The 24,709-nt window shown below is 55.1% G+C and overlaps 2 protein-coding genes across 2 annotated transcripts; both read left to right on the plus strand.

The window, feature by feature from the left end:
• Nucleotides 1-585: 585 nt before the first annotated feature.
• On the plus strand, nt 586-6,472 carry LOC149308599 (uncharacterized). Its single transcript, XM_089537122.1, has 9 exons — nt 586-613; nt 1,531-1,776; nt 2,500-2,616; nt 2,708-2,809; nt 3,716-3,838; nt 5,190-5,282; nt 5,588-5,680; nt 5,860-5,924; nt 6,253-6,472. Exons 1-9 carry the CDS (start codon nt 586-588, stop codon nt 6,328-6,330), a joined length of 945 nt encoding a protein of 314 aa, XP_089393248.1. The 3' UTR covers nt 6,331-6,472.
• A 1,130-nt stretch (nt 6,473-7,602) lies between these two features.
• Nucleotides 7,603-15,817, plus strand: LOC149308600 (uncharacterized). The gene is made up of 3 exons (XM_089536092.1): nt 7,603-8,170; nt 13,742-13,793; nt 14,491-15,817. The coding sequence occupies exons 1-3, from the start codon at nt 7,683-7,685 to the stop codon at nt 14,809-14,811; spliced, it is 861 nt and encodes a 286-aa protein (XP_089392218.1). The 5' UTR covers nt 7,603-7,682; the 3' UTR covers nt 14,812-15,817.
• The last annotated feature ends 8,892 nt before the right edge of the window (nt 15,818-24,709 follow it).

Here is a 24,709-nt window from a genome sequence, read left to right on the forward strand (position 1 = left end):
AAGAGGGCAGCTGGGGCACAGTCCAGGTGGGTCCCCCGGCTGGAGGCCAGGCAGGCACTTTCGGGGGGGGGGGGCTGTTGGTGTGGATAGGCTTCTGCTGTGCAGGGTCTGTCCCCGGCCCCCCACCCCATTGCCCACACCCCACTCTCCACCCCACTCATGCCTATGTGCCTGCCTTGGAGGGACAGCCTCTGCCGCTCCTCTCTGGAGACCATGCAGCCATTCCTCCTGCAAAGAGAATTCTGCCAATGGGCCAAAACCATCCCGAGGCCGGCTCCACAGGACCTGACCTGCCTTGGTCCACTCCTACAGGGTCCCTGGCCAGGCGCCAATGGCTCAAGCAATGCTTCGCAAGCTGTCTGGCAGTTTCTTCCCAGAATGCCAGGGAATATTAGTGGCATGTTTTTATTGTATTTGCATAGCTTCCTGGGAACTCAGGTGATGGCTTCTGGGCAGGCGCAGGTCCACAGGCCACCACTTTGAGGAACTCTGGGCTGAAGCCCACCTCCACGCTCCCCAATCCTCCCTTCATTGCAGCTGCTTCTCCTCCTCTTCCTCCTCCGCAGGGGCTTCTTCCTCATGAAGATGGCTGAGAACACTTTCCTGGCTCCAGGTAACCATTGCTCCCTCTCTTGCCAATGCCCAGCCCCATAGAAACCTGGATGGAGGTGGCGGCAATGCGGACTCTGCCCTGTGTACATTCCCACTGCCTCTGTGTACATTTCAGAGGCCAGCTTTCCGCTCTTGGTGGTGGGCAGATGTTTTGGAGACAAGGCAGATGGAAAAGCCCAAGAGCATCTGCATCTTGGCTGGCGAAACAGGGCCAAGTGGAAATCCACTGCCTCCCCCACATCCATCCATCCAACCCCCCAATTTGCGGCAGTTCCTCAGACAGTTAAAGTCAACTCAAGGCGGATGTTCCCTAAGCAGCCCTTTCTTAAGTGTTTCCCCCCCTTTGCGGTTGGGGAACATTTTTTACAAATGCACTTCCCTTTCTGCTGGACTTGTTTCCAGTGATACTTTCAAACCATTTCTTTTTAAAAGCAAAAACAACGCTTGCAGAAAAAGCAGCACATGAGTGTTCAGCTTCATGTTTCCCCCCAAAGCCTAAGAAAGGTGGCATCCTTGTCTGCCTTACTCTGGCTCCTTGGACCAAAGGGCACTGGGCCTAGAGAGCCCTGGGCGCAGGGGGCAACTGGGGGCAGAGGATGTGGGGCTGGTTTCTCTTTGAGGCGGTTTTCCCAGTGTCTTCAAAGGCAAGGGCTGCCAAACAGTTGCCCCCCCCCCGAGCTTTTGGGTTCACCTGGGAAGGGGCCTTTGTGGCCCCTGGTTGTCCTGAATGATCCCTCTTCATCTAAAGAGGGCAGATATTGTGTGGGGGTTTCTCCACACCCCTCATCTTGCCAGCATGACCAGAATCCCACCCGAGCTCCCAAGGAAGACCCATCCCCAATAAGGGGAATATATGTGGAGGGGGTGTCGGGGGTTTCCCTTCCCTCGACGGCTCCTCTCTGCCCCATTCTCCCCTAGTGCTGCTGTGGCTGATGGTAGTGATAGTCCCGGGAGCCGAAGGAGCAGAGCGACCCCCGGAGGCTCCCCCCGCGGACCCTCGGGCTCTGCTGCTGCTGCTGCCGGTTCCGAGGAAGAGGCCAGAAGGGCCCCGGGGGTCTCCCACGCAGCAAGGGGGCTTCCAAGCCATGGAGCAGGAGGAGGAGAAGGCCTTGGAGACCCTCTGGGAGCGACCCTCGGAGCCGGGACCCCTGGGGGGAGCCCGAGGTAAGTGGCCTAGGCGCCCACCCCCCTCCAGCCATTGAAGGGGTGGGGGCTCCTTTGGAGGAGATCGGGAGGTCCAGACCCTGACTGCGTGTGTCTTGGGGGAAAGGGGTCCGCTTGCATCCGGGGGGGCGAAGGTGTGGGGGGGACCTTTCTCTGCAGATCCACCTGCCCTCGCCCTCCCTCCACCTACACAGAGAACTAGCTTTTCCCGCCTGCAAGGAATCCCCAGCAGAACTCTGTGAAGATCTTCTCCCAATCCAAACCCCCACCCAGCTCCAAATGGGCTGGAGGGGGCCCCCAAAAGGCCTTTTCCTTAGCGCCCCCCCCGGCCCAGTTTTTCTGGAAGGCGCTGCTGGAGCCTGGAGTCCCAGCGCCCCCTGCTGGCCATGAGTAGAGACACTGCTGCTGCGCCCGAGGATGCCCAGCAGAGAGCAGGAGAAAGGGTTGCTCTTTGGCTCTTCCATCCAGACCCCTCTGACCACCCCCAGGAAAGTGCCTTCTCCCATGCTCTGGGCCAGGAGTCTGCATTCATTGCTCCTGCAATGCCAGGTCCTGCCTCATGTGCACAATGGCCCCGATCCTTAGAAATCCAGGCCTGCTTCCAAATCCAGTGCTCTCCCTGCTGGCCCTGCTTTATGGAAACATGGAAGAGTTGGGGAAACAGCTGGGCTCGGTTCCCTGGAAGGCTCAGCCTCCCCTTCCTCTCTGGGCTTCTCTCCCCAGGCATTTCGGGGGTCCTGGAGAAGTCTTTCCAGATCTCTGCCTCTGCGCTGGTGTTTGCTGCCTTCTGCGGATGGGGGGTGATGATGCCTTTCTGCCAGCCACAGAAACTTCAGATCAGTGAGCATTCCTCTTCCTCAGGTCTGGTCATCCACTGTGGTCCCTGGAAAGAATGACTCTCCCTCCAATCTGGTTTTTGGTTTTCTGCTAGGAGGGAAGGCATGGAAGTGGCTCAGCCTCTACGCAAATGGATTGGCATGCTTGGCTTCTGCTCTGGCTCTGGTGGCCCTTGCCCTTTGGAGCTATGATCAAGGTGAGAGCAGCTTCTTAGTCTGGCAGGTGGACTACGGATCCCAAATGGGCTGCCGGAGCTGAATGGGGAGAGGGGAGACACCAGGGTGCCCTGGGCCCAGGCCTCTGCTTGCCCTGGCCTTGTGCCCACAGGCATTTCAGGGAATGTGCCTCTATGGAAACTGTTTCAAGCTCTGCAGCAACATGCCAGTGGGTTCAAAAAGAGAGAATCGTTTCCACTGAACTGTATCTTGAAAGAGGACAATTTCCTCCTCTTCCTCCTCCTCTTCTGAGGACACGGTGCCAAGCAGCATTAAAACACCAGGTGCAGCTAGTGTTTTGGGCCCTTTCATGTCTGCTGTCCAGTTATGTTTCCCAAAAACATAATGAACAGCTTGGAGAGCCTCATTTTGGGGGGATCACAACTCCCAGACTATCCCTGCCAGACCTATGGGAAGAAGGTTCAGGGAGGGGCCTACAGCCCCCCCCCCCACTTCTTCTATAGCAACTGGGCTTTTTGCTGTCAAAATAGTGGCCTAGATCCTGTGGACGTCTCACAAGTGCCAAAGTCTCCCCACAGAAGCATTTAGGCATTTGTACCCAGTGCGCATTGCCTGCATTCAGTGCAAGATTGTGGAGGAAGTGCTGCCACCATCTGGACATGAAGATGCAAATTGCACACTGAAGTTCAAAGTGCTTGCACATCAATGTGCCTTGTGCATTTGGTTATGCAGTGGGTTGCTCGATTGGTACCTTAGGCCAGTTGCACAACAGTCTCATTTAGCATAAGGGATGGGTAGCACAATTAATGTGTAACTATGGCATGCAGATTCACAGCCACGTGGAGATTCACATGTAGTAAAAACTGTAAAGGGTCTCATGCCACTTTACATACTAACAAGCACTTGCTTCCTCTTCCTCTTGCTAGGATTCCCAGCCATCTTCATCTTCCCCACCATCCTCCTCCTCCATGTGATCCTGGTCACGGCGCTGGTGGTAGTGACCATCATCTTCCGGCTGGACGTGCTTCATCAGGTCACTGACCGGGCAGGTCAGTCCGTTCGTCCCCTTGGCAGCCCCTTCTGAGATTCTGGGAGTGAGCGGTCTGTTGACCAAAGTGGGCCGTGGCCTCAATGGTGGTGGCTTTGCCATCCTCCAAGAGCCCTGGGCCTACAACAGAGCCTTTTATTTCAAGGAGGTTTGCCCTTGCCTTTCTATAAGGCTGAGAGAATGGCGTGTTGATGACTACCAGAGGCTTTCCAGGTCTGAGCAGGGATTTGAACCCAGAGTCCTAGCCAACAACATCACAGCTACGAGGCAGCAGCTCTGAAGGAGGGCAATTGGGGTGGGGGTCATGGGGAATCCCAGTTTCTTCCCTCTGCCTCATGAGATCGCCTGCCATGCATCATGCCAGCCCTGAATCTAAGGGTCTTTTCACACCACACTGTTATAGCACTACGATTCCCCTTCAGGGCTCTGTCTATGAAATTCTGAGATTTGCAGTTTAGGGAGTTTAGTGTTGGCATTTCGGGTTCCTGGTCAGAGAGCTCTAGTGCCTCACCAAACTGCAGATCCCAAGATTCCATAGGACATTGCCATGTCATAGAATCATAGAGTTGAAAGAGACCGCAAGGGCCATCTAGTCCAACCCACTGCCATGCAGGAACTCTCAATCAAAGCATCCCCATTGACAGATGGCCATCCAGCCTCTGCTTAAAGACCTCCAAGGAAGGAGACTCCACTACACTCTGAGGAAGGAGTGGGTTCCACTGTCGAACAGCCCTTACTCTCAGGAAGTTCTTCCTAATGTTGAGGTGGAATCTCTTTTCCTGGAGCTTGCATCCATTGCTCCAGGCCCTAGTCTCTGGAGCAGCTGAAAACAAGCTTGCTCCCACCTCAATATGGCATCCCTTCAAGTATTTAAACAGGACTATCATATCACCCCTTAACCTTCTTTTCTCCAGGCTAAACATCCCCAGCTCCGTTTCCAGACCCTTCACCATTTTGACACATGGCTCCAGTTTTTCAATGTCCTTTTTGAATTGTGGTGCCCAGAACTGGACACAATATTCCAGTTGGGGCCTAACCAAAGCAAAATAGAGTGGCACTATGACTTCCCTTGATCTAGATACTATACTTTTACTGATGCAGCCTAAAATTGCATTGGCCTTGTTAGCTGCCGCATCGCACTGTTGACTCATGTTCAACTTGTCAGTTAAAGTGGAATCACATTGCTATAACTGTGTATTACGAAAGGGTCCTACTCTGCCCCAGCATCTCGTAAGAAGAGGGGCCGGGGGAAGGGCTGGGGAAGTGGCCCAGCCAGCCGCTATCTAGCCATCCTCCCCAGGGCTTCTGTGTCCTCAGGCAGCTTCTTGCTCGTTCTCTCTTTGATATCCCAGCGCAGCGCATGTTGGACCTCACCACCCCTGGAGGGGCGATTGTTGTTGCTGTGATATCTAGCCTCCTCATCAAGTGCATTAGACGGCTGCAAGGTGAGAGCAGCCCTCCCTCCTGCCTTCCCTTGATGCTGATGGCCAGAAGATGCACACTTCTCTTGAAGGAATTGGCAGTAAAACAAGGGGCAGGAATCATGGCCCTCCAAATAACTGCCAGCATTCTTCACCCCAGAGATGCTGGCAAGGGTGCTGGGGAGGCAGTGCAGGAACATCTGGAGGGCTGGCATTTGTTCATCCCTGCTGTTGAGTCTTTCAAATAGTACTGGTGTTTCCAGTGGGTTTTTTAAAACAAGTCTGGAAAACCTTCCAATTTTGTCTCTCTTTTAAAAAACAAACCAAAGAGGAAGAACATGCTGAACCTGTTGACTTAACAGCTGTTGTTGCTGGAGCAGCCGCAATGTGCCTCCTCCCAGCAGTCATCATTGTCGTGGTCCGTAAGTAGCCCAGTTTCTCATTCCCAGTGGCCCAATGGTGGCTGGGGGGGCCAGGTGGGTCAAGCACTTCCTTTGCATGTTGATGATTTGGGGGCCAAAGGACCCAAGGAGGACCCTCCCTGTTGGGCGGAAGGCAATCCTAGCACCCAGGTTGTGGGTTTTGTTTCGCCATTTTGCAGACTGCATGGATATGCAGAAGCGGGCTGAAGAGGAACGGATCTCCAGAAGGAAAAAGTGGAATGAGGTATGTCCCATCTTGTGGTTGTCTTATCCCAGTGCTGGAAAGAACTGGGCCAGGGAGCCAGAAGTGGGTGGGGGGCTTGGAGCCCTGGGAAGACCCTCGCCTTGCCCTCAGCCCTCATGGCCCTATTGTGCATGCCAGGGATGCCAGGTCTTTCCTGGCCCAGAGTTCTCCTTGTCAGCCCAGTTTCATGGAGGTGGGTCAGAGCCATGCAAGGGCAGATGTGGAGGCAGCACTGTCCCCTCCTTGGCTGCTGCCAGAGCCCTTTCCAAAGCCCCAGCCGTTGGTAACTAGCTCCCTAGCAGCTCAGTGATGCCTCTTTGAATTGTAGGATATCCAGCAAGGAAGAGTTAGTCTCATGGCCCTCTCTGGCTCATCTCTGGTCCAAGGGGAGCCTGCCGGTCACTGACCACCCAGCCCAAGCCAGAAGAACGCATCCCCATCACACTGGACCTTCCGCTGCAAAGACTTTCCCCTCAAAAGCTCTTGACCCATCACTTTCGGCTGTGTGTTTGGAAACTGCACCAGAGCCAATAAAGATGGTCCCCTGTGTCTGCATCCATTTCAATGGGCTCCGCTCCTTTTCTACCATTACAGCACAGACACTTTTGACCATCATTTGGAGATCCTTTTACAGAGGAAAAGGAAACAAACGGCCAGACTCTGAAGGACTCCCAATGGGAGTCTGGGCTTTAAAAAGAAAGAAAAAGGACATGTGCCTGTGGCCTGTGCTGGATGGAGCACATGGGGCCATTCAGTAGCATGCCACTGGCCATCATCTGCCCACGCAGGAAGGACGATGCACGGCCCAAGACCTCCCCCCAAACCATGTCCAGGCAGAGGGCCAGCAGGAGGACCAGGGCCTCCTCCAGGGCTGGCCTTTGGGAAGGAGGGGACCCTGGGAGGGGGGTTGGGGCCGGCCCCTCCCCGAATGGCCAGGGAAGGGGCCACGGGGGACGGAGGGAGAGAGGAGCAGTAGGAGGAGGAAGAGAGACATCCAAATGGAGCAGAAGGGAAGAGGAGCCCTTCAGGCCTAGCTTCTTGTGCCATTGGCGGTGTCTCTGCCGCCGGGGCCAAGAGCGAGGGATCTCCGCTCCCAAACAGTGCCTGGGACGGGCCCCGAGAGCCAGGAGGGCGAGGAGGAGGAGGAGGAGGAGGCCCTGCGGCTGGAGCCACTCTCTCGCGGGGGCTGCCCTGGGAGCCTCTCCAGCAGGGGGCGCTCGCCCTCCGTCGCCCGCGCTCTTCTGGGGACGACTCAGGGGTCCAGGCCGGGATTGGGGAGGGGGCCCCTGATGGTCGGAGAGTCCCGGCGGAGGGCGGCGGCCTTGGGACCGGGCTCTTCTTGGTCCCGCCGCTACCCTCCAGGCAGAAAGGCAGGCGGCCAGGCAGAGGCCCGCCAGGTGCAGCTCCCAGCAGAGGAGGGAGGGAGGGAGAGCCCTTCGGGAGGTGGTCCTTCTTCGCTCTCCTTCCTCCGGTGCCACCCCCCGTGCCCACAGACCCACCCACGCACCCACTCTGCCTCCTTTGGCTCCGTGGGGAGCCCTCGCTCGGGGCGGACCGAGAGAGAAGGGGGCGGGACGGGGAGGGAGGCAGGGAAGGCGGGCAGGAGGAGGAGGAGGAGGAGGAAGGCGCAGGTGGAGCAGGAGGAGGAAGCGCAGAGGAAGGAGGCGGCCGGCGGGGAAAGGCCTCCTGGAAGCAGCGGCCTCTCTCCAGAGCGGAGCCCGGGTCCAGCCAGGGAAGGAGGGCCGGGTCGGGTCCGGGATGATGGCCTCGCGTTCTTCCTCTTCCTCGCCTTCCTCCTGTTCCTCGTCGGAAGAGGAGGAGGAGGCAGGAGCCTGGGGCCCGGGGCCCCGTTCCCCGGTGGGTCTGGAGGGCTGCGGCTGCTGCCTGGCGCTGGCCCACCGCCAAGGCCTGGAGGCAGAGGCCGAGCGGCGGAGGCTCTGGGGCCAGGAGCAGCAGCAGCAGCAGCCGCAGCCTCCCCGGCGCCGGTGGGTCCAGGGCCAGCAAGGCAGCCCCCCCGGGACGCCGCCTGCCTCCCCTGCCCCTTCGGGGGGCAGCCCCTTCCCTCTGCGGCTGCGGGACCAGCGCTTCTGCCGGCGGAACCTGAACGCGGCCCGGCTGCGGCGGATGCTCTCGGGCGGCGGCTGGCTGGAGCCCGTCCTGCGCGACCCCTGCTACCTCCGCGACCACGGCCTCTGCAACCGCAACGTCGACCAGACCCTCCTCTCCATCCTCCTCTTCTTCCACAGGTGAGGGTCCCGGAATCCCCTGGGCTTTGCGCCCGCCTCCCTTGGCACCGCCACCTGGGCTGCTTTGCCTCCAACGGAGATCCCGCCCGGCCAGCAGCGCCATTCCCTGGTCTTCCTCTCCTTGCCCGGGCCTCCGGACCCCCAGCCGGCCCTCTGCCTTGCCCAGGGGACTCCCGGGCGACCCTGGGCCAGAGGGGTACATGGAGTGGGGCAGAAGAAAGGAAGCCCCCGGATGGTGTGTTTTCAGGGGGCACAAAGGAAGGCAGGTGCCGCTGGGCTCTTCCTTGCCAGGAGAGGAGGCCCTTCTCTTGGTGCCACTTTGGGACTTGCAGAATTCAAAGGCATCGCCATCGTGTTCGTCTGTTAAAACAGTATACTATGGTTGTTGCAATGCACACACCTGCACACATCAAACAAGTCCCAAATCAGTATGAAAAGGGATCCTGTGACACCCCTGAGGCTCACTGAAAGAGAGAAGTTGGCAGCAGGCGCTTTCCTAGACTTAAGCCGACTGGCCAAATGCATCTGAGGAAGTAGACTGAAGTCTAGGGAAGCTCCTGCTGCCAACTTCTTCCTCTCAGTGAGGCTCAAAGGTGCTGCAAGACTATTTTCACACAGATCTGGGACTTGTCTATGTGTGCAGGTGGGGAGGGGGTGGCCCCACTGCAACAAGATGGGCCCAGGATGGCTGTGAGGAAGGGTCCCTTCGCAGGGGAGACCCCCTTTCCTCTTTTGGGGTGTAAGGCCTTTTTGCAGAGACCCGGCTGTTTCTCAAGGAAGCTGCCCAGGAGCCTGAGAAGCAGCTGCCTCCTGAGTGTGAGAGCGTCACATGTAGATGCACTAGAGGCCCATATGCTTGGCTGTGCCATTCCTCCCTCCTGACTTGCACTGGCAAAGCGCATTCCCACGCACCAGTGGCTGCTACCCACCTGGGCACATGTTTTCCAAAGCGCCAGAGACTGGCACCGTGTTGTTTTTGGGCATTCCTGCCCTCCCTTCTGCCAATGCCAGCCTCCTCCTCGTTGCTCTCCAAGCAGCTGCACGTGTCTCCCACATTCCTGGCACAGGCAGCCTCTTGGATGTTGCCTACTGGAGGGGCGGCACTGGTTGGCAGGAAGGCAGGTGAGTGGGCATCTGATGCCCTGAGAGGGGCTGTGGCCACCATCACTACTGCTGCTGCTGGGGAGGGAAGAGCTGGCCCATCCTGGCCTTACATAAGCCACCGGGAGGGGCGCCAAGGGGCATTGCAGGCCAGGCCTCTGGTTGGCTTCTTTTGGGAGAGATCAGCTGGCATGGGCCTTGACTGAGGCTCAAAAACAACACAAATGTGGGGCAGGGGGCACCCAAGAAAGCCCCCTTCCCTTTTTGTTTGGGAAACAGATTGCTACTCCCCCCTCCAGACGTGGCCTCCATACTCTGCCACACTGGTTTCTGAGGCAAGGAAATGGCAATTGTGCCCACTGCCTTCGCAGCAGGGGTCAAGTATTGCCAGCTACAGCCTGGGGCCTCTCCTTCTTCAAAGCTTGGTTTGGTTTGCTGCTTCTCAGGGGCACCATACCCCAGTGGCACACCAAAGCCCCCCTGTGCTCATTCTTCAAAGGTGTATGCTGACACCTGGCCCTTTTGTGGGGAGGAGGCTTTGGGTAGTCCCTGCAACCCCTGGAGGGTCCCACAGAGTCACAGGTGGGTCCCAGACACTCCTTGACTCCCCACTTGTCCAGTCAACTTTGGCCAAAGAGATGCAAGCCCTGTGTGTTCCCATAAGGCACTCAGAGAAAGAGAGAGAGGGAGAGGGATGGGCCTCTTGGTGGTGGCTCCTGGATGCCCCAACCCCAATGGCTCCCTGCGCTGGAGCCAGTCTGGCCATCTAGCACTCTCGTCACCCCTCACTTCTTCTCCAGGGCTGGGAGCCAAGGCAGCTTAGAAGATGACAAACTGCAGGTGAAATAAGAGCAAGAAAAAGCCACCATGGAGGCATGGAGGTTGGCATTTTGGGGGAGAAGACACCCCCATTTCCCACCCCAGTCTCCCAGTCCTTGCAGAGAGGGAAGCCAGGCCAGCAGCTGCCCGGTCGCTCCCTCAGGGTGACTCAAAGGAGCTGGCCATTGCTCTGGCCGCTCAGGGCCTCGTGACTCTCCCGGCGCAGAGGCCAGGAGCCCAGCTGTGGAAAATGTGCAGCTCCTCCTCCTTCCTCTGGGACTCTTCAGGGCAGGACAGGGTTTAGGGGAGGCTTGATGCTTTGGGGCAGGATCAGACCCACAAGGAAACCTGAACTGCTTTGCAAGCTGAAAACCTGAGGCAGTTCTGGGTTGCCATTCCTAAAATTGCTCAGGTACAAAATGCTGCCCTCAACCCATCCCAGCGTTTCCAAGTGTTTCCCCTGGCATCCGGATCCTTGTCAGACTCCCATGTTCCCCATCTCTCCAGAAGTGCTTCTGCCCCCAGTGTCACCAAAAAAAGGTGTGAGGCACCTGCTAGAGACACTCCGCGAGAGCATCAGCAGTAAAGCTTTGTGTCTTCAATGTGCTGCTTTTTAAAGTTCCACACAAGACACCTGTGCTTCCAAAGCCAAAATGAGCAGAGAGGAATGAGCTCCTCGGCAAGGCTTTTTGTATATATGGCCCTAAAAGAAATAAAGACAAGTTAGAGTTCATGCTCAACCAATTGCAAGTCTCCCTCTCCCCCCCCCCCCCCCACCTTCCACTCTGAGGATAAAAAGCTTGATTCGTTTTTTATTTTTAGGAAGAGAAAATGAAAAAAGAAATGAGATTCTCAGGGCACCGAAGGCGTTCCCAGCCCAATACCAGTCTCCTTGCGGGAGCATTTTGTGTGGCCTTCACCTTCCTGTGGTCAAGTGAACCAAAGCAGTGGAGGTGTGTGGCTTGGGACCAAGGTCCAGCGATAGCAGTGCCTGCAAAAAAGGGAACCTCCTCCAAGCATTGGCTTGGCAGCCAGCCAGACTTGGCAGACAGGAGGTGCTTCCAAAATGCCTCCGTCGGACCATGGCTGCCTCGCCCTCCAGAGACACAGAAGGGCCTCTCCTACTGCTCCCTACGTGAGGAGGAAGCTTCCCAGCCATATAAGCTTCAGCAGGAGGAGATAATGCCCCCCACTTTCCCTCTGGGCCCCCAAGGACTCTGCTTTGGGGTCCTTCCCTTCCAGGGAAACCTTGTTAAGGAGGCAGCAGCCATGCAAGGCCTGGCCTCAGCAGGAGGGAAGAAGAGAGAGGAAGGAAGGAAGGACGGAAGGAAGGGTCCAATCCTAGAGTGCCTCACCCTTGCAGTCTCTTCCAACTCTATAAATCTATGGAATTCTGGGAGTTGGAGTATGTTGTGGGCCCAGAGCTCCGCTCTGGACCCCACAACATACTCCAGCTCCCAGAATTCCATAGCCTTCAGCCAAGGCAATCAAAGCAGTGCCAAACCAGGTTATTTCTCCAGTCTGGATGCAGCCCTAGAGATAAAAACAGCTGCTCTCTTGCAGCCATTGCCTCTATATCTGGAAGCAGAGAGGCCTGGGAATACAATGCGAGTTGGGGGACAGCTAGGCAAGAGAGAAGTCTCTGCACTGGCTGCAAGGCAGGGAAGTGCAGCACTCCAGGAAGCTGGTTTTCTGGACTGCATCTCCCAGAATCCCTCAACTAGGATGCCAAGGGCCTGGCTAGATGAAACGTGGGCATTGATGGGACTTACCAACATGATCACTGTTGTTATTTATATGCCACCTTCCTCCCAGTAATGGGTCTCCAGGAGGTAAACCACATGCTTTAAAACAAGACACAATAAAAGGCCTAAGTAAAAAAGTCAATTTAAAAGCTATTCAACAATTGATTAAAAATCATTAAAAGACAACGCAAAGTGTAAAAACAAGACAGCGGGTCATTAAAAGCCCGTCCCATTCAGTGGCACAAGGACCTTGGCCACATCCCTCCGCCTCGGAGGAAGACCAGGGCAAGCCTCCTCTGAGGAATATATGTGGCCAAAAAAGACCCTTGGAAGGGGTTCCCATAACTCCTAGTCACCCTGAAGGCACACAGGAACAACAAGAGGACATTATGAACCCTCAGGGCCAGGAGATGCCCCAGAACCAGTTCCTTGGGCAGAACTGGTGCCCAGCAGTTGCAATGAGCCACCTTCCCCAACAGTGGCGCCCCTGGGGCTGGAGTCAGCCAGTGGGTCACTCATGGGGTCACCCCCCTTGACCTCCCCCTCCCCTCCCCTCCCACCCCATCCGGGATCTTTAGCAACGTTTTTGGTACTGATGTTACTCGTATGTAAGTCATCATTCCCTTCTATCACTGACTGTAAGGGTAGGAGTTGGGACATCAACAGTTGGCAAAACTAGAATCATAGAATCCTAGAGTCGGAAGAGACCCCAGGAAGGGCCCCGATCCAGCCCAACCTCTTCTTCTTCTGCCCTGCAGGACCTCTCCATCAAAGCACCCCCATTTTGACAGAGGGCCATCCAGCCTCTGTTTCAAAGCCTCCAAAGAGGGAGACTCCGCCACTCTCCGAAATCATAGGCTTTAAACTGCAATATCATACCCGCAGCCTAAAGGCATGCACACGTTACATCGCTTGGTCAGATGGGATGTTTTTAAAGAGGGCCTCCATTTGGAGGGAGGGAGGGGGACATAGCTCTCCAAAGGCGGGCAAGGAAGGGGCTCCGACCGGCCGCTGCGGGGCGCCCTCGGCCCGAAAGAGAGAGAGAGAGGAAGCCAGTACTCGGGCGGGGTTAGTGCCGGAGGGCCCCGTCCCAATCACAACATGTTTTGGTGGCAGCGGCGGCGGAGGCTCCTTATGTAACGCCGAGGACGGAGCTCCCTGGCCTTCTCTGGCCCCGATCCCATAGAAAAGGCCAAGGGGGGCTTTTGAGAGGAGACCCTTTTCAAAGCAGGGCATTGCGGGCTTGGAGCCCCGCTGGGCCCGGGCGGGGAGGGCTGGCTGGGGGCAGTTACCTTTGTTTTGGACTGCGACGGGATGCTGGGAGTTGTAGTCCCCAAAGGCGACCCTCCCCAAACCCTGCCTCCTGCGAGCCCTCTCCTTTAAGGCCCCATCGCTGCCTCTGGGCTTCCTCCCCTTTGGGGGCGTGGCCTCATTTGCATGCCAGACTGAGACCATGTGACGTGTCCGGCGCCGCCCCTATATAAAGCCTGCGGAGCAGAAATAGGCTCAGTGGCAGTTTTCCCTCTGGTCCGTCTTTGCCCCGTCCTGCTCGCCCACCTCCAGCCAGAGCCCCGGCCGGCCTTTCTGTGGTGCCCCTCGTGCCTGCCCTCCTCGCCTGCCGCCATGAGCACCGGCGTGTACCAGTCCCCGATGGAGGTGGCCGTCTACCAGCTCCACAACTTCTCCATCTCCTTCTTCTCCTCTCTGCTGGGCGGAGACGTCGTCTCGGTCAAGCTGGACAACAGGTAGCCCAGGACCAGGAGGAGGAGGAGGAGGAGGGGAGCCCAATGGGGGGAATGATCTCTGGGGCTGGAGGGGGAAGAGCGAGTGGGGCTGCGGGAGGGACCCTTTTGAGCCCCGCTCGGAGCCTCCTTCTCACCGACCCTTCCCTTCTCCCTCTCTGCAGCGCCTCGGGGTCCAGCGTGGTCGCCATCGACAACAAGATCGAGCAGGCCATGGTGAGTCTCTGCCTCCTCTCTCTCTCTCTCTCTCTCTTTCTGGGTCCTTTGTTCGCCCCCTGCGGCAAGGCAGCCCCTCGCCACCCTCCCCCTGCCTTCGGGGCCCCTTTGCGGTGGAGAGGCTCCCATGGAGAACCCCCTACACCCCCCGTAGACTTATGGGCACCTCTGGTAAATTGGTGGGTCATTGCTTTCCTGGGCGACCCTCACCCCACGAGCCTTAAAAGACCTGCCTTGGCCTTTCAAGGGCAGCGTGTCTTGCTCTGTGTGTGTTGGTGTGTCATCCCAACTGGTTGCGTCAAACGGTGGGTCCTCCAACACTAAAACCATAAGCCGCGGCCTCTGTCTCTCCCCCCCCCCCAATAGTCTATATTGAATTTATCTGGGGGAAAGGAAGAGCCTCCCCAGCCAGCCCCAAGGGGTGCCATGAGTCCTCTTTTGTCTCAACCTCTGACCATTTGTGGTTTGGGTCTGGCAGCCTTGCCTCCTGCCCACTGGGTCCCTTTGGCCCTGGGCTCCCCTGCCCTTGAAGCCCCTGTCCTGGGCAGTGTCTCTGTGGATGATGGTGGAGGCGTCTGTGCAGCAGAGGCGGTGGGTGGGGTTCCTCACTATGCAAGGGAGCCTGCCTTTCTTCTTCCTTTCCTTGCTTCCTCACCTGACTGCCTTTGCTCCTCCTCCTCCTCCCCTCCATTTGCAGGACCTGGTGAAGAACCACCTGATGTACGCCGTCAGAGAAGAGGTGGAGGTCCTGAAGGAGCAGATCAAGGAGCTGGCGGAGAAGAACTCCCAGCTGGAGCGGGAGAACAGCCTCCTCAAGACCCTGGCCAGCCCTGAGCAGCTCCAGAAGTTCCAGTCCTGTTTGCCGCTGGAGGGCCAGCCACCCGCCCCAAACCCACTGTTGCTGCCGCCGTCCGGGGCCCCTTCCTCCCCGTTGGCATTGGCAGCTGCGGAGAAGCAGAGCCCCGCGGGGCCAGCGGCCTCCCTGGCGGCCCAGCACTTGGCGGGCTCTCCAGTGTAAGGTGGCTCTGTCCAAGGGGTGGGCAGAGCCACAGAACTCTTTCTACTCAACCTCCTTGAAAGTGGTTTCCTCCTCTCCTCTGGAGGACTCCAAGTCTGGGCTTGAGGCCATGCTGAATCCTTACGTGGGTTGGCCAGAGACTTGTCTCCTGCAGAAAGAAGGGCCGGCAAGGACACATGTGGCCGTCCGCGTGCGTGTGCATATGCGTGGACACGTGCCCATGCCTGGACCGCCTGCTCTTGAAGGAGTCTCAGGATTGCCCTCCACTCGTGTTCCTGCAGAAGAGAACCATGCGCAGGACAGAGGGAGGGGCCTCTATTCTTCAGGAAAAAGACTGTTGGACCTGGAAGAAGCAGCACTTGGGGTGGCTAATTTCACAAGGCCTTCTGCCCCTTCCCCTTTTCTGGGATGGGGAGGCGCCTGCTGCTTGCGGGGGTCTTGAGGGGCAGACTGCCCTGTCCAACGCTTGGTGCCAAACGTCTTTCCAGCAACCCATTTGGGAGTGTGAGCAGAGCTGCCTCGCATTGTTCTGGACTATGATGCGCTCCCCCTCCCAGGATTTGAGGGCAGCTCAGGGGGCCTTGTAAGGACTGGGACTGGAAAAGAAGCATTTGTGCCAACAAACGGTGGTGGTGGTGGGGGCTTTGTCTGACATGATTCGTCTTACTTAATCTTGTCTCACGAATGTTGTACACAGGCAACCCCCCCAACCCACCTGGGGATGGGGGAGCTCAGCCCCTCTCTGCCTTTCTCAAGCCCTGGGTGGATCTTGACCCAAGGCCAGGGCTGGCGGAAGAGACTGTGGGCAAGAGGGGCCCATGGGGTGGGCATTGCACAGATGGAGGGGCACAGGAGGAGCATGTGGGGTGGAGGGCTGGCTTGTGGAACAGCCCCCCTCTTCCTATTGCAATGGAGGGCTTTGCCTCTTTTGACACACACACACATACACTCTTTGATGGTGTAATATGTTGAGAAACTGCAATAAAAGCCTACGTTTTATATATAATCCTGCTGGAGAGCAGCTGTTTCCTTGCTTGCTGGGGGGGGGGGCAGGAAGAAAGGGTCCATGGGAGACCATGAGGAATGAAGGACCAAGCCCAGTTTGGGGCAGTTTGTTTACTCACTTGATTTAGAATCATAGAGTTGGAAGAGACTGCAAGGGCCATCCATTCCAATCCCAATCTGCCATACAGGAACTTTCAATCAAAGCAAACCCGACAGATGGCCATCCAGCCTCTGTTTAAAGACTTCCAAGGAGGGATTTGTATCTGCCTTTCTCCCAAAGTGCTTTACAGCGTGTAGGTTAAACAAGGAGATCGTTGTGCAAACATCCAAGACTTGCCAACCAGCTCTTTCCAAAGGAAAAACAGCCTTTTCTGGATTGCAACACTTAGCCTCTGGCTGGCTAGGGGATTCTGGGAGTTGTGGTCTCAAAATACCTTCTCCAGGCTCTCCTTTCCTTTGGCCTGGGGAGCCAGCTTTTCATCTGCCCACTCTCCCCATGGCAGCTGCCTCTGCAGTGGGGAGGGCAGAAAAAGAGGGCACAGCTCTTGCAGGTGCAGCCATAGCTTTGCACACAAGAAAAGGCCTATGCTCAGTCCTTATGGCACAGAGCCTGGCCCTGGTTTGGAAGGCAGATCCTAATGTTTTTAATCTCTGGCATGAGAAAAGGGAGCCTGGCTCTGTTCGGTGGCACAGAACTTCTGATCAGCTGGCCAGGCCCAGGATTTACCTCCTCCCTGTTCACAAGACTCAGGAGGCCAGAGAGATAACCAGGCACTTGCAGCTGGCGATGGGAGCCAGTGGAGATAACAGAAGCTTCCTTCCTCCTCTCTCTCTGCAGAGGCTGAAGTGTCTTCCCTGCAACCCAGCAGGCTTAATCTGGGAAGGATGGGAAAGTGTCGCCCTCCAGCCATCACTGGACTGCAGCTCCCAGCACTCCTCACACCTGGGTATGGGACTGATGGGAGTTGCAGCAGGTGAAGATCTGGAAGGCTGCGCTTGCCCTGGCCTTGTCAAGGCATAGACAAACTTGTCTTTTGGAACTGGCCAAGGGGAGGGAGGACTTTGGGAGGTCGATTTGGGGACAGAAGTGGAAAACCTTCTCCCTTGCCAATGCCTATGTGGGAATTGGACTGCAGCTCCCAGCATGCCTCGTCCTTGGCTATTGCAGGAGCTGCAGTGGGATGACACTTGGAGGGCAGATTCACATCCCAACCTAGAAAGGCCCCCCTGAATCTCTGGGGCCCTCCTTGCAGGGGACCTCAAGGGCCAAGGGAGGACCCAGGGCCCTTTTGCAGGGGAGGCACTTCAGCTGATCCTGGGTTCACCTGGCAACAATTCCTGTTAGGATGACCTAAACGGCCTGAAATTGCAGGTGGGTGGACTTGCAGGTATGTACCTATCAATTCCTTGGGACTCTTCCCAAGAGTACAGGCCCTGTGTTGCCTCTCTGCTGAAAAGGAATCCAAATGTGGGGTGAAACCCAGAAGGCCTGCTGGCAGGCTCCTCTCCCCAGCGTCCTTGTGTCCCTGAGGAGAGACCCCCTCTGCAATGCCACCCAGCCCATGGCCTGATCTGCCTCCACCTTGGCATTGGAGTCACTTGGCATGCTCCCACTGAGACTCTGCCCCCTTTCCACAGTTTAATAACAATGCAAGTTGTCCTCTGCATTTCAAAGAAAACAAACAAGCCACTGCCAAAAAAACTGGAGCTGATAAACACAATGTTTTTGGCTCCATGTATTTTGGCCATAGCAGCCCAACATGTGGTCGCTTGCCTTCAAAACCGAAGCCCCCCCCCCAGCGCACCCCCCCTGCAGTACATCCACCTGGGCAAGCCCTTCCTTCCCAACTCATTGGAGACTTTGGGTCTCTGCTTCCCCTGCTAAGTCTCCTAATCAACCCTTCCCCATCCTGGGTCCTTACCAGGGATTTCCAGTTTGCCTGAGGAAGTGCTGTTTTCTGGTGGGAAGGCAGGGAGTGGCTGCTGGGTCCCAGAGAACCACCAGGGTCTGTTCTGGTGTGACCAAATCTGTGTGGGAAAAGCATGCATCATCTGGGTACATATGAAGGGCTGCACAGGGTATTGTGTGGGGATCTTGGAAGTGGGGCTTTCCCACTGGATACAAGTGGCTGAGTGTCTGTCTTTGGTGCCAGGGTGAGTTTTGGGGTGTCAAAGAAGCCACCAGATGCAGTCTGACCAGTGTGACTCTCAAGATGCTCACATATGTGTACAGTTTGCAGATCAGGACTCTCCCAGGACCTGCAATTTCAGGGCTGAAGCCTGAGACCCAGGGCTGACCGACTTGTTGTGCCACAGCAGGTGGGCAGTGGTGGGGCCATTAAGCATCCTCCACAGCTGTACAAAGTATACCATTCAATTAAAAAAAACCACGCCAGGTCTAACAAATGAAGGAAACAAATATATACACATATCTTTTTTGTCCAGTGCACTTTTGCATAAGAGGCTGCCCACCGAGAAAAGGAGAAGGGGGTCCAAGTCCTGAAACACCAAGCCAGTCCTTGAGATTTGGCCACCATAAGACAGTGAATAATGATACCCCAGGCTCATCCTGGTTGAGAGAAGGAGATTAATGGCATAATCCTATGCTGCTCTATTTGGAAGTAAATCTGGGTGCATTCGTTGGGACTTACCCCTAGGTTTGTTCCATAGCCTTCCAGCCTTGCTGTGACTTTCAAGCACCAGCAGGGATGGGGGCCTGTTTCCCTCCCTCCTCCTCTGTCCCGGCACCTTTGCCAGCTTCGAGTCTCCCTTTGCCAGGGAAATTTCCAGTGGCGTTTGGCCCCTGGAGTCCCTGCCCCGCAATCTCCGCCAGCCTTGGCATGTTCCCTGAGGGCTTCTGGGGAGCAGGTCACTCATTAACAAGGGTTGTTACCTAAGGAGGCAGTGGACAAGGCAATCTGCGGAGGGGAAATGTTCCCAGCCTCTGCACACAGAGCAGCCCTTGACTCCATCCCTGGCACCGTCCCCAGAGGGCTTTATGGCCCTTTCTTTCCCTGGAGAATGAGGGGAGAAAGTGCTTCCGGCCACCCATCCACCCCCAGCGTCTAGGCAGCACTTTCCCGCGAGGTGTTTTCAGGCCTGAGAGCATTGTGTCCAGGGGTTACGGGAATTTGGGACAGTAGGACCATACAGCTTGTTTCAGTCCCAGCTGGTGCCCCTACCTCTGTGCCCCAGTTCGCACAGCCGTGTCTGCATGCACACAGCTTCCTCTTAGGATAATAGGAGAGCCAGAATCATAATCCCCTTTGAAACAGCCCTCTTAGTTTCCTTGGAGTGCCTTCCAAAGCAAGACTCTTTGGAGTCAGCCTGCCAGGAACTCCCAGCCGCGCTTGGCCTGGGCTGAGCTTCCAGAGCCTTCCTATGGTTCCCGGGCAGGACCTTCTCTGCTCTTTTGCCCACTCTAGAACTGGGTACCACCTGGCAGACTGTGAACATGGCAAGCCTTGGACGTGCATTCTTCCCCTCCAAATGCAAAAGCAGGGCTCAAGAATGAGGCGATCTGGGTGCCATAGACCCTTCTTCCCCAAAGTGACTTTTCTCAGTTCAAGGAAAGGGAGGCTACTGTGTTCACAGTTACTGATTTGGGGCCGCCAGCATTCTAACAGTCTGACACCACTTTAACGCCATGGGTCCATCATCCCGAGGATCTTGGGCTTTGTGGTTAAGTGATGCACATATGGCTAAAGAGCTCTAGTGCTGTGGGTCAGGGGAAGGCACTAGAAGATTTTCAGTACCTCTTCCACCAAATGCTACAGTTCTCAAGATTCCACAGAATTGGGACATGCCCATTAAGGCAGTATCAAATTGCTGTAACTGTTGAGTTTGGGTGCAATCTTGCATTTACAGCTTGGAAACCTCCCCACTGTCCCATCCCTGAGGCCCATGTGAGTGAGCAAGGACCATCAGTCCTGGTCCTGGTCCTGCTATTGGAACCCATGTGTGGTGGCCATGATGTGGGAGCCCCTGGCCACCAGATGGTCAGTCCTAACAGACCTATTGCTGTTTCCCTATCCCTTTGCCATGCGTGCCATGCTATCAGGTGAAGGGCCAGGGTTGCCAGGCAACAATAACTCACCTGGTGCAATCTTCTAGGACTAAGGGAAAGAAGCTTCCCAGCAAATGGCATTGCTGGCATTCCTGCAAAGGGTGGGGTGGTTCTGCCCCATGCCCTCTGTACTTCAGCACAGATCTGTGGCCATATAGGGTTGCCCCTGGGCCAGGGAAAGGCGCCTGTTGACCACTGCCCACCCAGGAGTTTTATCACCTCACTCCCAACTCCCATTGAATGCTCCCCACCCTCAACATAACTAGTTTCGCTTCCAGCCACTGTTCCCTGGGCACCAAATGTGGAAGGGAAAGGCTCCTTGAACTCTGAAAACCTCCCAGTTGGGATGGGTGGGTTCAGGTGCAGATGGGGGGACTTGCCTAGTGTTGTGAGGGATGGTTCCAGCATACATAGGAGGGAGCATGACATGGCTGGGAGTCTCAGTGAAACAAAGCCGACCCCTGGTTGCTGCCTGGTCTTATGGCTGGAGGGGCAAGCGTTAACAAGGCCCCCTGACCTTCTCTACCTCCTCATCCGACTCACTCCAGGTGACTTTCTGAGGCCACATTAGCCTCTTGAAAGTTCTGAGCTGTGGGATGGCAGAGAGCAGGGCCCTGTGGGGCAGGATAAGGATTTGGGGCAAACGACATGCACAGCCTGGCCCTGCCAGGAGAGCAGATCTGTCCTGGTGCCAGTTCCCAATTTTTGGCCTCTGGAATGTACCCTTTGGCTGCTCAGCTGCCATGACCTTTGGGTCTGAATGGCATGGAGCTGAAATGAGGACTCTCAACCATCCAGGCAAGGCAGCTGGAAAGTGGGGGGAAGAGATTTCCATTCCCCTTTTCAGTGGCTCCAAAAGAGTTCCAGGCAGAAGCAATCTGGGATGGGTGCGTCTCTGCAGGCAGATAAGGAAGAAAGGAGCACATCTTCAGGGAAGATGCTTTGAGGGTGGCCAGGTCAGGAGAATCCCAGGCCCTGAGGTATCAGGGTTTGAACCCATGACCCACCACTTTTGCCCTTTGACCAATGAATGCAAACACAAATGAGAAAAAGATTTTTCTGGTTGGAAAGTAAAGCTTTCTAAACTCCCCACTGAACAGAAAAAAACAGACTTTCCTCAGCTCTGTTTTTAACTCCTTTGTAAGTCTGGCTCTTAAAGACACATAGGAATTGCAGTCCAACCAAATAACGTTTTCCAAGTTCTGCTTTGAACACAAAACTCTTAACAGCAGCTGCAGGGTCTACTCTGGTTAGGCCTTACTGACAGAATTCTGGCCAAAGAGACTATGCCTATTTTCAAAGCAATGTTTTCACCCTACGATTGTTCCCTTTTGCCCCAAGAAGAAGCCCAGGACCTGAGATCTGGCAACCCACTTGCATTATTTGCAAGAATCCATGTTTTGGTTGGGGTGGATTTGCCCCCCTCCCTTTGCATGATCTCTGGTTGCAGCCCTTGGTTGGGCATCAATGCAAAGGCTGCACAAATGCAGCTGGTTGTGGAAGCAAGGGCACAACACTGGCTGAAGTCTTTCTTGGGCTGCTCTGTGTGAGCCCCATGGACCCATGGAATTGGCCATGTGCTAGAGAGATGCACACTGGCCCCTGCCTCTTGGGAGAAGGGTGCTCAGCTCTGGTTGGGGGGAGAAGAAGCAATACACAAAAGTTGAGTAGCTGGTGCCTGCAGGTTGTAACGGATGCCAGCTGGGACACAGTCTGGTTCTGGGGATTACAGAGGGTACTGAGGCCATGAGGAGAACATCTCTGGCTTCACAGTAAATATTAGCTCAGACCCACCCCGTGACGCAAGCCCTGACCCTGGTGGGCAAGGACCCACTGCTCCTCTGTGCCATGGGAAAGGCTTCTTTGGGTGCCCAGGCAAACAGGAGAGGGGCGTGTGTTTGGGGCGGAGAGTGCAGGTGATGGGGACAATGGTTGACACGATCAATATGGCAGCAGGGTGGCAGCCAGGGCAGGGAATAGCTTGGCAAGGGGCTGAAGCCCTTTGACGCATGCAACGTATTAGTGGGGAACCTGGCTGCTGCTCACATCTGGATTTGGGTTAGGGATGGGGAGGGGGCTAATGGAGCCGTGGGGGTTCATAAGGACTCTGTTTGGGCTAAATATGTTTTCTCAGTAGCTGAAGAGTGACTCAAAACAGGCAGATAGCTGGGCAGGAGGGCGGGAAAAGTTGCCGGTAGTTGTCTTCTCCAGTGTGTGTGTATCTGTGTGTCCTGCTCATTCCAGTTGCACAATGACTCCTTAACTTGTCTTCCCGCTCTGCCATTACCAGCCTGCCTGCTTGCCCACCCTCTTTCTTTGCTTCATCCTGTTTTGGCCAAAGTGGTCAAGCAGCCCACCAAGAGGGCACTGGATGCCATTGGGCAGAGTGGGAGGGGCTGCTCAGTTGCCCTGCCAACAGCTCCTTGCCAGGAATTTAGGAATTTGAAGGATGCCCCCTCTGACCCCCCTCCCGGCCTGTCCTTCTCTGGCTCCTTAGTTCCAGTTCATCCACAAAAGGAGCCCCCAGGATTTGCAGTCACCTTCTGCAAAGAGAGCACTTCCAATTAGAGCGATTTCTTCTGCCCTCGCAGACGGCAGGCAGCTCTTGGCAGCTGGCTTTCCTCCGCCACTCTGGCCACCCCAGATCCTTTCTGGAACCTTGGGGCATTCTGCCCAAACGCACCCCAATCCCTTCCACCTTTATGTAATGCCTTGGCCTCAGTTGCTCCCAGGTGGCCCTTGAGGGTTGCTATGGCCAGGGACAGATCCCAATGTGGGCCAGAGTGCCCAGTACACCGCCCCCGCTCCCCGTGTTGTAGCATGATTGAGACACAAAGAGGTTTCATTCAATGGATGGTGCCAGACTGCTGTGCCTAGAAGCCATGGCTGTGGATCAGCATGGCATTTCAAAGCCACTCTGAGGGGGTGTTCCCACTTGGCAGATAAAACGGATTATATTGGTGCGATTCTGATTCGGATTATGTTCCGGGAATAATTCAATTTTTTTCCATCATTTCCATTACGAAAAGGGGCAAATTACCCCGATTCATTTAGACCCTTTTTTCGTTCCCATTTATTTTAAATCGCTTTATTTTAAAGCGGATTAACTTGCTCCCTGTTCCCATTTGTGTCCGCAAGCTGTCAATCAAGCGCCTAGGCTTCAGACGTCACAAGTCTTGCGGAGGGGAGGTTTGGGGCAGCCAATGGAAATCGGCTGCATCCGAGGCTCCTCTGTTGTGTCTCCCCAGACTAGAAGGAGGCTCTATTCGTCCTACACCCCTTGCTCTTCTGTGTCACCCCATATTAACTGCCATAACTCAGTGCTAGGGAATCCTTTGAATGGTAGTTTATTATGGCACCAGCACTCTCTGGCAGAGGAGGATAAATGTCTCACAAACACAACAGTTCCCATAATTCCTTAGTACTGAGCCAGGGCAGGTCAAGGGGTCTCAAACTGTATTATTTCTACAGTGGGTTTGGAACTACAGATGAGGGTTTTTTCGTAAATTAAAAAAGTTGGTACTTTGTAATTTACTTTAGATATATATATATATATATATATACACACACACACTCACACACAAATATATATTTATATGTGTATATATACGTGCATTCACACACACACAAACAAAAATATGTATGTGTGTATATACCTATATGTTTGTGTGTTTATATATGTATGTATGTGTGTGTGTGTGTATAAACATATCTATCTATCTATCTATCTATCTATCTATCTATCTATCTATCTATCTATCTATCATCTATCTATCTAGTGTGTGTGCGTGTGTGTTTGCCAAATCAGATCAAGGAGGAGAAGGCAGTGGGGTTTAGTGGGTAGAGACTATGCCTCCAAAGCTCAGGCTTGGCAAATCGGATCAAGGAGGAGAAGGCAGTGGGGTTTAGTGGGTAGAGACTATGCATCCAAAGTTCAGGCTTGGCAAATCGGATCAAGGAGGAGAAGGCAGCGGGGTTCAGTGGGGAGAGACTTTTTGGGGAAGAGAGAAGAGAAAGCTTGATCTCCTTCAGATCCCTGGGCGTCCAGGCTCTCCTGTGTCTTCCCATAGTTCCTCTGGAAGGAGCCTCCATTCCCCCAAATCCCTTTGCCTGCCCCATTGCTCCCTGGGCTGTCTGGGGGGCCATCAAGCAGGGATGTACTGCAAAGCCCATCTGCTGCTCAGGCACTCAGGCAGAGGTGAAAAAAGAAAAAAGAATAGTTAAAAATGGTGTTCAATGGCTCTCCTCACACATTGGTCTATGATTGAGGAGCAGAGGGGAGGGTGCAATCCACCGGGGGAAAGGCTATGCGAATGGAAGAAAGAAAATGGCGCTGGCGATGCAGAAAGAGAACAAAGAGGGTGACACCCCCAGGCCAGCCCCTTGAGCGCTGCTCCTCCCATCTCCAGACTCCCGAATCAGACACCCTTGTCGTTCCCATTCGGATACCGCGAATCGGACCCCGGGAGCAAAAATAATTTGCTTTACAACCTACTGTTTTTTTAAACTGGTTTATAGGCATATACAGTCGGCCCTTCTTATACACGGATTTTTTATACACGGATTTAAGCATACACAGTTTGAAAATGTTACAAAAAAGTATAAATTTACCTTGATTTCCCATTTTTTATAAGGGACACCATTTTGCTATGTCATTATATGCAATGGGACTTGAGCATACACGGATTTTGTTATACACGGGAGATCTTGGAACCAAACCCCAGCGTATAACAAGGGTCCACTGTAATTCGAATTATTCAAGATAATCCGATGCAGATTCAAATCTCTATGAGAATGATTCTGGGGCAATGCAGATCCAATTCGGAC

Source organism: Sceloporus occidentalis, unplaced genomic scaffold (assembly GCF_023333645.1).
Source record: "Sceloporus occidentalis isolate IW3139 unplaced genomic scaffold, rSceOcc1.0.p SCAF_8, whole genome shotgun sequence".
Lineage (NCBI taxonomy): Eukaryota > Metazoa > Chordata > Lepidosauria > Squamata > Phrynosomatidae > Sceloporus > Sceloporus occidentalis.

Coding starts and splice junctions, on each gene's coding strand:
- LOC149308599 (XM_089537122.1), top strand. CDS start 586: ATGGCTGAGAACACTTTCCTGGCTCCAG. Junction 2,810..3,715: donor CCTTTGGAGCTATGATCAAG/GTGAGAGCAGCT, acceptor TCCTCTTGCTAG/GATTCCCAGCCATCTTCATC. Junction 5,283..5,587: donor GTGCATTAGACGGCTGCAAG/GTGAGAGCAGCC, acceptor AACAAACCAAAG/AGGAAGAACATGCTGAACCT.
- LOC149308600 (XM_089536092.1), top strand. CDS start 7,683: ATGATGGCCTCGCGTTCTTCCTCTTCCTCGCCTTCCTCCTGTTCCTCG. Junction 8,171..13,741: donor ATCCTCCTCTTCTTCCACAG/GTGAGGGTCCCG, acceptor CCCTCTCTGCAG/CGCCTCGGGGTCCAGCGTGG. Junction 13,794..14,490: donor ACAAGATCGAGCAGGCCATG/GTGAGTCTCTGC, acceptor CTCCATTTGCAG/GACCTGGTGAAGAACCACCT.